General features: G+C 44.1%; 1 protein-coding gene across 1 annotated transcript; it reads left to right on the top strand.

Moving 5' to 3' along the window:
* The first annotated feature begins 6,105 nt into the window (after positions 1 to 6,105).
* LOC106384215 lies at positions 6,106 to 7,950 on the top strand. The gene is made up of 2 exons (XM_048744030.1): positions 6,106 to 7,221; positions 7,411 to 7,950. The coding sequence occupies exons 1-2, from the start codon at positions 6,106 to 6,108 to the stop codon at positions 7,948 to 7,950; spliced, it is 1,656 nt and encodes a 551-aa protein (XP_048599987.1).
* The last annotated feature ends 5,368 nt before the right edge of the window (positions 7,951 to 13,318 follow it).

Raw genomic sequence — 13,318 nt, 5'->3', positions numbered from 1 at the left:
TGATATTGAGGCAATGTTGGGGCACCTGAAGATGCCCAAACTCCTCACCATGGCCTACCCCACCTACCGGGATGTCTCCTGTCAGTTCTTGTCTTCCCTTGAGGTCACTTACCATGACGATCCGCACGTGAGGCAGGGATGGGGCAAAAGAAAGTTCAGGGTCAATGGGAGAGAGTACAACATGAACTTCAAAAACATTGGGAGAGTCATGGGTTTCCAAGACTTGGTAGACTACTCCCTTCCCAAGTGTGAAAACCTCCCCGCTCAGCTTTAGAAGCTAATCACTGGAAACAAACACTCTACCGGGGCTGACAAGAACTCACATATACGGCACCCGTCTGTACGCTACCTCCATAGGATGCTCGTCCATGCATTCTACCCACGGAAGCAAGCTGGTAGTGTCACCGAGGAAGACATGCGCCTGCTCTGCCCGGCTATCCGCCCCTATGCAGTTGCCCCTTCCAAGCAACGACATCTATGCTTCCTTCGGGATGGTCAGTTTCTTCGTGAATCGTCTCGAGCACTACAGAGACTGGCATGGTACACAACTGATTCGCAACCAAAGGTTGGGATAGGCGGGATGATCACGCCACTGCTCCAATTTCTGAATGTTCCTTTGGGAAAGGACGCAGCAGGGCCTAAGTTCATCGATGACACTTACTTGAGGATTGCCACCTATTTCAGTGGGATGTATGGGAAGGACTACGTCTACCACTACTACTTGCAGGGCAAGCCGATCGAAGTGGCTCTTCCAAACCAGAGGCTGACGAGCTTAGAGAGACCTGGAGCTATCAGCTTCAACTTATCCCAAGAAGACTTTCTTGGAGAACACGGGTCTCTCGGTCCCATTGCTGCACCAAGGAAAGGGAGTGTTCCGACGAGACACGACTTCACAGAACCTCATAGGGAAGAATCTGTACCAATCTATGGACCTCCACGCTACTACTTCAAGCCGCATGATGGAGTCCTTCCCCCTGGTGCGCTTCGTGATGCTCATGACCACATTAGCCGACTTCAGCGATGGAACAAGGCACAAGACAGAACGATCGAAAAGCTGAAGGACAAGTGCAAGGCGCTGAGCAAGACAGTGAAGAAGCAAGCAAAGACTTCAGCCAAGTTCATGAAGAAAGTGGCCGATGTCTTGACCAGAGGAGGAATAGCTGGATGTAGCTCAGCGGACTTCGCCTTCGCGAACACATCAGTCCCCCAGCCCCCACCTCACCCCACTGATCCTGGTTTCCCACTCACTGATAGACATCTCCAGCGACAATGGAGGAACCCACCCACTCAGCCTTCCACCTCTGGAAACAAGTCTCCATCCCTAGCCTCTTCAGAAAGTGAAGCTGAGATTGAAGAAGTTCAGAGCCAACAATGGTATGGAGACTACAGCTCAGGACATGGAGGTTACTACGCCACGTTTCCACCGGACGATGATGATGCTGGGGCATCTGCCCCCACTTACCATCCTTGAAGGTATTTCTCTACTTTTCCCTGTATATACCATTTCGTTTTTGCATATTAGTTTTCTCTTTTTGGGTATCTCCCTCTCCTTGACAACACAGAGACTGTGTCATTTAAGTTTGGGGGAGGTACCAAGTATTTGATCATGTTTGCTCTGATGTTGTTTCATTGAGTCATGCATTGCATATCTATTTGCATATAAAAAAAGAAAAAAAATCATTTAGTTTGCATCATTTGCATTTCTAGGAGAGTCTAGAGCATATAGGTTGCATTCACTTGCATTGGGAGCAATGATTTTAAATGCCTTGTAAAGAACACTACTTTTCACCTGAGTAGCTTATGCACCTCTCAAAAGGACTTGTATGCTTCGAGCCTTGAAAACTCTTCCTGAAACTTGTTGATTGCTAAAACTCAGTCTTTGAAGCCAATTACAACCTTATTTGAACTGAACGAACTTAATGCATCTTGCTCATGGTTCCTTGTGTATTGAATCATGGATATACACACTTGAGTTGTCACATCCTTTATGCCAATCTTTTTGACAACCTCTAGTGGTAGACCTCTCCCCAAAATCCCTTCCTCTGTTTAAGCCTTCATTGATTGATGAGTGAGGCATTTTTCGGAAAGTCTTACATGCACATAATGTTGAGAGTATCGGGAACGACAATTCTTGATCTTCATTTTTGTTAGATTAGGCACATTATTGTCTAGCCATAGGATGGGGGTGAGTGTTGTGAAGTTCGATTTGGGAGTATGAGAAAGTTGAAGGAAAAGAGTGAACTCTTGTGTTTAATTGACTAGTCTTTATGGGATAAGTAGAGAAACTTCTAGCTCGATTTGTGAAAAGTCTTGGCCCCCAAACAAAAACAAAATAAAAAAAAAGGAAAAATTAAAAAAAAAAAAAGAAAGAAAGGGGGGCTAGCAAAGTTGTTTAGAGCTAAGAGTTGTTTAGAAGTTAAGAAAATCCTTTATAGATTTCAAAGAAAAAGAGTTTTATGTGCAAAGTGTTCTTGGGGTCTTTTGGTGAGAGATGGGAGTTGGGTTCGACATTATGAAGTGATTGTGTAACTTGTATATTTGGGAAAAGGGTAGAACAATGGAGATTAAGCATTGTATGCATGAGTTGGTCCCTTTCTTAGATATATTATGTGCAATGTCAAGGCTACTCGTTTCGAGAGTAAACCAATTTAAAAGATCATGGATTTCGAACCTCTTGACCCACTTGAATAAAAGCCTTCCCTTACTCAACCAAATGATTTGGACCAATTGACCATTTGCAAGAATTCACTTGATGTTTTATGCTTAATGAATGTGAGAGTTGGTTGATTTGAATGTGTGGATGCTTGATGATGAGTATAAGGGCAAAAAGAGTTGAGATAGGCCTAGAGAAGCTACAGTGTAATAAGAGAGTGTGCTCATGTTAGATTAGATGTTGAATCGAGTGCTAGTTGTGTTTCTTTTGGCTATGAGCTCCCACCTTCAAACCTCTCTCCCTATGAGTTCTAGAAAGTTCACTTGTGAACAAGTAAAAGAACAAGTTTGGGGGAGTTGATATCTTGCATATTTTCATTGTCTTATCCATTCACCCATGTGCATTTTGATCATATAGACTAGGATTTAGCCATGTTTAGGTTGCATTTTGTATACATGAGTCCTTATCAGGTATTGGAGTACCACATGGAGTTCTTGGAGACATTTGGGTGCATTTGGAGCTCAAAAAAGGTGAAAAAGGTGATCATTGGACGAGCAGCGCATGGGAGCAACCTCACCGGAGCGACACCGTGAAGTCGCTGTGACACCCTTTCAGAGCGACTTGACCGGAGCGACGCAGCGAGGTCGCTCGCGTCTCCATCACCCGGAGCGACGCAGCGAGGTCGCTCGCATCTCCATCACCCAGAGCGACTTGACCAGAGCGACGCAGCGAGGTCGCTCGCGTCTCCATCACTCGGAGCGAAGTGACCGGAGCGACGCAGCGAGGTCGCTCGCGAAGAGCGACCCAGAGCGACGTCTCGCAGCGACCCCTCCAGGTCGCTCCCGAAGCCTGGAGCGACCTCTCGGAGCGACTACTGGAGGTCGCTGCGCGACGTCTGATTACTCGAATTCATTTCTACTCAAGGGCCTTTTGGTCATTTTATTATGCACGTTTTTACTTCTGAAAACCTATGTTTTAAGTACTCTTGGCAGCCACCAGACAGATTATCTTTTGTTCTAAGAAAAACCTTTGGAAACTTCATCTCTTGAATCATCTTTGTTCATCTAGTTATTGCAATTCTGTGTTTTCAATTCGTTGTTGTATCCCTCTGTATGATTAATCTGAAATCCAAAATGGGTTTAAGAGGAATCATGAAGAGTAGTGAGTAATCACCATTTGAATTCGTGGGTTATGAAGATTAAGAGTGATTAGGTTAGAGCTAGGATGTTTTAGAGTAGATCATTCCAAAACCTTGCTAGTAGAGTAATCATAATGCATCTTCTGAATTTGCTTCTCAAAAGTTGATCTTTAGGCATTTCCCACCCAAAAGGTGTTCGATGAAATGCCTGAAACAACTCTTCTAAGCTTTTAGCATATTTTGCCAAAGACATTTGTTGTTAGAAATGCTAAGATAGCCTTAGACCTGTTAGTAATGATTGCTTCCATATTATTCAACCGAAGACATTTGTTGTTTGAAATGTGTTAGTAAATGAACATTCATCTAGACATAGAGTTTGTTTAGAATCGTGTCTAAGCTTAAGGTTGATAGTTTGATTGTTCGTTTGCCATCCTTAGTTTGAAACTTGATCACCCAAGGTCTAATTCCTATGCCCATGAGTTCTCATTTCCTTAGTTAAGAAAGTCAACTCATTTACCGTTTTTATTATTCTGAAACTGCATTAGTAATAATCATTAGTTTAGAAAACCTTTAAAATCATCGGTTACACTTAGATTAAGTAAGTACTTGCATTCTCAGTGCTTGAAATCCCTTGGAATTGGTTCGACAATCATTTATACTACAACATTTTTCTTAGGAGCCTTGAAAACTCCTAATATCATACTATTGGAGCCATCATTGATGTGTGACAAGGGAAGATTGATCTGAATCTTGGGGACATAGTCATGCAATTCGAGACGGATGAACTACTAAAAAAGCCGATGTTAGATGGGCAGACCTTTGAGGTTGATGAAGGGATTGACCCGCTGCTACCTCGCGAAGGAATGATCGAGGAGATTCTTACAGAAGAACCACTTGAGCTTGCACTAGTAAGAGCTGAGGCCGAGCAGAGTGTCGTAAACATTGATGCAGACGGGTATGCCAAGATGCTTGATTCCGCAAGGAGTATGGGAAGAATGGTAGCGAGTCTAAGTCTGGAGGAGGCAAGCAACATGGTCGAAACCACTCCATCTAGAGCGACCCCTACACCGAACTCGCCTGTTCTGTCGAACCAACCAGAGGATCCCTGGAGCGAGCTTAAAGCTCCCAAGGTTGAGCTAAAACCCCTCCCCAAGGGGCTCAAGTATGCTTTCTTAGGTCCGAATTCCACATATCCTGTCATTGTCAATGTTGAGCTAAATAATATGAAAACTGCATTGCTTTTGTGTGAGCTTAGGAAATATCGTAAGGCATTAGGATATTCGCTGATATTCGCTAGCTAACATACCTGACATTTCACATGATTTATGCATGCATAGAATACACCTAGAAGATGAATCAATGACTTCTGTCGAACATCAGAGGAGGTTAAACCCGAATCTAAAAGATGTCGTTACGAAAGAGATTATGAAACTTCTTGAAGCAGGTGTAATCTATGCCATATCTGATAGTAAATGGGTCAGCCCTGTTCATGTAGTACCTAAGAAAGGTGGGATCACTGTTATCACAAATGAAAAGAATGAATTGATCCCTACTAGGACAGTGAAAGGACATCGCATGTGCATTGATTTCAGGAAATTAAATGCAACAACTAGAAAGGATCACTTTCCACTCCCTTTTATTGATCAAATGCTTGAGAGATTGGCTAACCACCCATATTACTGTTTTTAGATGGTTATTCAGGTTTCTTTCAGATCCCTATCCATCCAGATGATCAGGAGAAGACGACGTTCACCTGCCCCTACGGAACGTACGCTTACAGGAGAATGCCATTCGGCCTGTGCAATGCGCCAACAACATTTCAGCGTTGCATGATGTCAATCTTTACTGACCTGATCGAAGACATTATGGAAGTTTTCATGGACGATTTCAGTGTCTATGGAAGCTCCTTTAATGTTTGTTTGTCAAACTTGTGCAGGGTACTAAAAAGGTGTGAGGAGAAACATCTCGTGCTCAACTGGGAGAAGTGCCACTTCATGGTCACAGATGGGATTGTTCTGGGGCACAAGATCTCCGAGAAAGGAATTGAGGTGGATAAGACAAAGATCGAGGTGATGATGAGTTTGCAACCACCAACAAATGTGAAAGCCATCAGGAGTTTCTTGGGTCACGCTGGGTTTTACAGAAGGTTTATCCAGGACTTCTCAAGGATAGCGAGACCACTCACCAGACCGCTCTGCAAGGAGATCAAGTTCGATTTCGACAGTGAGTGTCTAGCTGCGTTCCACACATCAAAGGAGCTCTAGTCAGCGCACCTGTTGTGCAACCGCCAGACTGGGGTTTCCCCTTCGAAATCATGACTGATGCAAGCGACTTTGCAGTTGGAGCAGTACTTGGGCAGCGCAAGGATAAGAAACTTCATGTGATCTATTACGCGAGCAAAACTATGGATGAAGCTCAGTGCAGATACGCTACAACAGAGAAAGAACTCCTGGCTATTATTTTTGCATTCGAGAAGTTCAGATCCTACCTGGTGGGATCTAAGGTGATTGTGCACATAGACCATGCTGCTCTTAAGTATCTGCTCACAAAGAAAGATGCAAAACCGAGGTTGTTAAGGTGGATTCTTCTCCTCCAAGAATTCGATCTTGAGATAAAGGATAAGAGAGGAGTCGAGAATGGGGTTGCATACCATCTGTCCAGAATGAAGATTGATGACGACACAACTCTTGATGAAGAACACCCAGTGGAACACGTCAATGCGATTGGTCTGCGTTTCGCGGAACAACCTCTGCGAATCACATCTGACTGCTCTAGCATCGCGGAACAACCTCTAGGAAGGAGATCTGATTGTTATCATGTCGCGGAACATCCAGTCGCCGTGATCCAAAAGCAGTATTCTCACCTCCCGTGGTTTGCTGAGATTGCGAATTTTCTTGCTGCTGAAAAGCAACCGCTTAAGTTCACTGGAAACGACAAGAGAAAAATTTTAAGGGAAGCGAGGCGTTATGTTTGGGATGAACCGTTTTTGTACAGACATGGCAAGGATGGCTTGTTCAGAAGGTGTGTTCCAGAGGCAGATATTCCAGGAATCCTACATCACTACCATGGTTCATCTTACGCAGGCCACTTCGCTACATTCAAAACGGTTTCCAAAATCCTTCAAGCAGGTTTCTGGTGGCCAACTATGTTCAGGGATGCCCAAGCCTACATAGCCAGGTGCGATGCATGCCAACGACTTGGGAACATCAGCAAGAGGATTGAGATGCCTCAGAATTACATTCTAGAGGTTGAGGTGTTTGACTGTTGGGGAGTCGATTTCATGGGACCATTCCCTTCGTCCTTCAAGAACGAGTACATTCTCTTCGCCGTTGACTATGTATCTAAGTGGGTAGAAGCGATAGCAAGCCCTACTAATGATGCAAAAGTGGCGACTAAGATGTTCAGCTCCATCATCTTTCCGAGGTTTGGAGTGCCTTGAGTCGTCATTAGCGATGGTGGAACACACTTCATCAACAAGGCATTTCAGGGCCTCTTGAAAAAGAATGGAGTGAAGCACAAGGTGGCAACCGCTTATCATCCGCATACGAGTGGACATGTTGAGGTTTCCAATAGGGAGATCAAGAGCATTCTCCAGAAAACTGTCAATACTTCATGAAAGGATTGGTCACTTAAGCTGGACGATGCATTATGGGCCTACATAACAGCCTACAAAACGCCGCTGGGAACAACTCCCTATCACCTGGTCTACGGTAAAGCATGTCACCTCCCTGTCGAGCTCGAATACAAAGCTGCATGGGCAGTCAAGTTACTGAATTTCGACATCAAGCCAGCAACCGAGCGACGCATGATCCAAATCCATGAGCTGGAAGAGATAAGGCACCTCGCCTATGAAAGCTCCAAAATTTACAAGGAGAAGACCAAGGCCTACCATGACAAGCGTATCATTGCCAGACATTTCGAACCAAACGATAAGGTCTTGCTTTTCAATTCAAGGTTGAGGTTGTTCCCAGGCAAGCTGAAGTCTAGATGGTCCGGACACTTCACTGTTAAGGAAGTTCGACCCTACGGAGCTGTTGTGTTACTGGACAGAAAAGAAGACGAGTTCGTAGTGAACGGACAGCGCTTAAAGCATTACCTTGCTGACTCCACTATCGCAGAGGGCGAAGAAATTCCCCTAAGCGATCCCCCATCAGCCTGATCGGCTGATCCAAGTCAAGCTAATGACTTTAACCAAGCGCTTGGTGGGAGGCAACCCACTAGTTAGTGTGTACATTGTTTTCTATAGTCTATTTTATTTCTTTTCAGATTTATTTCTTAGGTCAAAAACAAGAAAAAAAAAAATCGGACACTTCAGTCAAAACAACCAAAGGACTGTTCTTCTGGAAGAACAACCCATTGCCTGTTCCAGGTAAGTGTTCAGAACCAAAAAAATAAAAAATAAAAAAATAAAAAATTGAAGGGCAGTTAGGGCTTTACCTATTTAAGGCTCCACCCTTCCACTTTCCCCCTTTTCACTGCGCCGTACACTGACCTTTCCCCCTGCGATTTTTAAGCGACCACCAAATCTTTGTCTCTCAACCGTTTTAAGTGGTTTTTGCTTCTCACTTGTTTGGAATTTCGAGTTCTCTCTGTTTTTGCAGTTCACTTCACCAGTTTCTACAGGTAAGAGGCTCGACAATCCTCATCCAAATCGCAATACTCAGTTTGCAAAGTTCATCATTCTAACCGTTTCAATAGATCGATCCTTGTTGAACTACTTGATTTCGATTTTCCCTTTTGCTGTTAGGGTTGATTTAGAAGATGAACTCATGATTCATTTCACATTTGCGATTTGCAATTGATAGGACTGTTTGGATTCGGTTTGTGGATAGTTGAATGGAGTTATTGGGTTGAATTTCGATTTGTTGGTTGTCGTATCAAGGCAATTTACGGTTTGCATAAGGAGGGATGGAAATTTTTCTATTCCATTTCTTCTGTGCGCATAACAGAACTAAAGCTTTATTTTGTTTGCTTTGCAAGATGGCACACACTAAGCAATCAGCTAAGAGAACCCGAGCGACCTGCACGAGCAGTACGCCACCCCCGCAAGCACAACAACAAACCTCCGCGACCTACCCATGGCCCCGTGAACAAGAGGGTGAACCGATTGATCTCGACAGCCCACTGCTCTTGGACTTGAACTGCGAGGGATGGGATAAGGGAACAGCAGCGCGTTACAACGCCCTCCTCCGGGTTGACATGTTACCCATTCGTTTCTTCCTCGCGGAGACTCTGGCTGATCTTGGGATCGACGAGGATGTGTTCGAGACGCTACACGCCATAGGGATAGCTCCTCTGTGCTATACACCACATGAGCTCTACCCAGACCTTGCTCGCCAAGTGCTCGCCACCGCCACGATCACGTACGAGGATTTCAATGCACCCTCCTACACCAACTGCTCATTCTCCTTCATGGCCGATGGAGAGTACTGCTCCTTGTCCCTCGTCAAGCTCAATGAGATCTATGAGACAGCCACTGAACCGAAAGGAGTAGCGGTGGCGAAAAAGTTGTCTCCTTCTAACGTCTTTTGGGATTGCATTGCGAATGGGAACTTTACACCCAGAAATGCTTACCAGTCGCAGATCAGGAACCCGGCGTTTCGGGTCATTGCAAAGATAATCTCAAACCTCCTGTTCGCTAAAGATCTGACCTCGAAGGTCACCAACGGGGAGCTGCAAACCCTGTACGCTGGTATTGAGGATGAAATCCGCGCTTCTGGGTCCGGTATTCCAATTCAAAAGGTCAAAACGAACCCTGGTTTCAACTTCATGACCATGATCTGCGAGAGGCGGCATTGTCTTATGCACGGTTCTAACAAGAAGGACAGAAGCGGTAGCTTGCTCACACCGCTCTTCAAGTATTTCGGCATTGATCTCGGCAAGTACAGCGTCAACAAAGAGGTTCAGTACCTTGACATCAAGTACCTTATGGCATGCCACATCATGCGTGATGAAGAGACCTACAGCTTCTTTGATAAGGCCGGTACCCAGCTGTTCACCAAACTGCCTCACCCCGAGATCACCAGGTTCAGCGTGTTCGACAACATACGCTTCCTCCCTCCACCTGAGCTCCTTTGCACTGATCCACGTGCTGCAGCACCTGACGCGGACATGGAAGATGTTGAGGACATCACCCCAGAAGCTGAACCGTCATACGACCTCGGAGAGCTGGCTGATGTGACCGATGATCAGGCTTACCGACGCTGGATGGTTGACTCGCAGCGGAAGAACAACAGCCTCATGCGGAGGATCCTCCATCTCATCACTGGAGGCTGCATTGGCAGAAGTAACCAGCGACAGCCTCCAGCAGAGCAAACTCCACGATCGCACCGACCAGGAAAGGCGCCTATGGGAACAGGCACTTCGACCGAGGAGGTTCATCGCTCGCGCAACAGACGTTTGTTTGATCCAGCCGAGAGCGGCGAGTTCGACTGAGTCCGCGAGGTCTATTCTCTATCCATTGTTCTATCCATCTAAACTCTTTATTTTTATGTTTTATTTTTGTGCCTTGTATTGATTTTAGGCTGACCTCGGGTTCATTTCACACCAGGGATGGTGTAAATTAAGTCTGGAGGAAGCACTGTGTGCTGAAACTTTATTTCTTTGTTTTTGAGTCAGTCCTTATGTCATTTGGATGTTTTATTGAGTCAGTTTAGAATCGAATCAGCTAAAACTCTTGTGGGAATTAGGACCTTGTGATATATTCTCTTAACCACCTCGTACTCTAACATTCTTATCCAGTGTCCTTAGCAGTGATGAAAGACCCACACTTGGACCTGGAACACCCTCTGACTTATCTCATTTGATTCTCCAGAAGCTCTCATCCGATCAGGTTACACTGGGTAGACTCAACTCCACCTAACTTGAACCTAATCCTGACTGAAATTCTTCTTGTTATGGGCACTAGATCAGGGAAACGAGACCCACGCTCAGGGTTTCTTATTCTTTTTACCAATCTTGCTGATCCTGAGTGGCTAGCTCATCTTTAGTTAGTTCCAACCTTGTACCTAAGCCTTTATTTTCACCCTCATGCACTCTGTTTTTCAATGTCATATGTGCAGATATATGCAAAAAGGTCGGAGAGGATAGGATTGACGCAGCCCCTTACTCGTTAATGCCTTACATTCAGAGAAAAGAGAACAAGCATATTGAGAACAGTTGACAAGATCAAGCCCTAATAAGAAGAACATTGAAGGGTGCATGATCTGACCAGAGGAACAATGGCAACCCGTGAGAAGCAAAAGGATAGACCACCAGTGGCAACAAAACATTCACCCCGATACCTTTCCCTCGAAACCCCATCAGTATTATTCAAAAAAAAAAATTATTTATATACAGTATGCTTTTATATATTTTATGATGGAGATGGGGAAGGTAACTTCGGAAGATACACGCCACTGGGAAGGGTTGAGCAAGGAGTTGGTACCGATTTTTGAGGAATAAGAAAAGAAGTCAAGAGCTGGAGAACAGTCATATGATTGACCCGAAGTGGAGAACAACCAAATCCGTCCTCTCTTGCTATTTTGCGCGATATCCTGCATACACTCAAATACGGTAGCCCCTAAACACTCTCAGTTCCACCATAAAACAGCATGTTCCTTATCAACCCGTCAACCCTGAATAGTGCCTGTAAAGAGAAGCTCACGTTGTTATTAATTGATGTTTAAGGAGTTTTGTCTCGATAGTGCAACCTTTTCAGGTATGAGATAGAGAGTATGGAGCTGATTCTCGAACAGCGATCGTGGGTGTTCTGGTAAGGTTGTGTGGTCTAAGTCTACAGCTTGTATGGTTCAGAGATGTGTGGTAAGAGCATGGTTATTCAGGAAAAGCGAGTTCCCACTCTTTCAAACCTTTCTTCCTTTTCTTGAGGCTTGGCCTTGTTCGAGGACAAACAAGGATCTAAGTCTGGGGGAATTGATATATGGTGTTTTTAATACCATTATATGTGTGCTTTGAGCTAATTCTCAGTCCTAATTCGTGTTTAATTGATATCATTCCAGGTTTAGAGCAAGTGAAAGAGCAAAGAAGAGAGATTCAGGAAGTCAGATGTCTTTTTGAAGGATTTGATGCCGAACAGCCATCTAGAACAACCCAAAGGTTGTTCCCGAAGAGAACAAGCGTCTGACTGTTCCCGATCATTAAGGAAACTTTCTATTCCGAAAGTTTTCCCTAGATTCCACTCTCTCTTATCTCTTTACCACCAGCGCCTCCATATAAAAAGGCCTATGCTATCATTTCTTTTTCTTACGCTAGTTTTTGCAAGAGACCTAGAACTATTTTCTTTGGATTAAGCAACTTGTAAGGGAGAAGGCTTCATCCTCACGAGAAGATCATCCTGAACCCTTGTCTTTCTACTTTATTTTATATGCAGTATTATTCAGAAACCATGTCTGTGTCATCCTGCTTTATGATTGAGTAGTAGGCTAAGCTTGCTTAGGGTTGTAGGGTGTTAGCCGCATGAACTGAACACAAATAAGTGATCTTAGTTGTTCTTCATTCATATTGTTCTTACTGCTTACATTGAATTGATCACTTAATGTTCGATTTCTGATTTAATCACCTAGCTAACCGCTTAGGAGATAAATTGACATATATTGAATGAGCTTTGTATCCCTAATAAACGAGAGTAGATATTAGGGTATTAAGTGAAGTAATCAGATCTTTTCTCTAAGGCTTGTTATCGCGTCTTGTTCCACGTGAGAACTTAGGATTCAAGACCGATCTGCAAAGGGAGCAAGACCACAATAGTGGATTGTTCTAGCCTAGTGATCTGAGTTCTAGACTGCACCTCATTGCTCTTGAATAGTTGTTCAGTTTTTCATTGACACCCGATTAATAACCCTAAGCCGGCTTCATTTAAATCGAATTTGAACCATCTAGGTATTCTAGTTACTTGCGTCATAATTAATTCTCAAAACCCCACTTTTTTCTCAGCTTATTATTGAACTCATAAGAGTAAAGAGTAAACTGGTCCTCTGGATTGAATCTCAAATATTACAATTACCACTGTTAACTTGACAGTAGCAAAGATTCATTTTTAGTGTATCACTGCTCCTACAATCTCAGTGAGGAATGGAGATCTAGTCACAGAAGAACCTAACCCTGAGTATCTAAAATGGGTGCACACAAATCAACTAATCATGGCGTGGCTCATTGGGTCCTTGTCTGAAGATGCGCTGAAGAGTGTTTATGGTTTACATTCCTCGGAGTTTCAGCTACAAGACGTCTGGACATTCAGAGGAGGATTCAGACAACGACAAAAGGTTCTAAATCTATTTCTCAGTACCTGTCGGAGATAAAATCACTCTGCGACCAGCTTGACTCCATTGGAACCCCAATATCTGATCAAGAGAAGATTTATGGGGTGCTTAACAGTTTAGGAAGAGAATATGAGTCTATAGTCAGTGTCATTGAAGACTCTATGGACAACCTTCCGGGCCCTAGCGTCGACGATGTCATGTTCAAGCTCACTGGGTTCGATGATAAGCTCCAGAAGTATGAGATAGCTCCGGAAGTAACTCAACACC

The sequence above is a fragment of the Brassica napus genome, chromosome C1 (assembly GCF_020379485.1).
Source record: "Brassica napus cultivar Da-Ae chromosome C1, Da-Ae, whole genome shotgun sequence".
NCBI classification, from domain to species: Eukaryota; Viridiplantae; Streptophyta; class Magnoliopsida; order Brassicales; family Brassicaceae; genus Brassica; species Brassica napus.
This window is presented reverse-complemented; position numbering and strand designations above follow the sequence as displayed.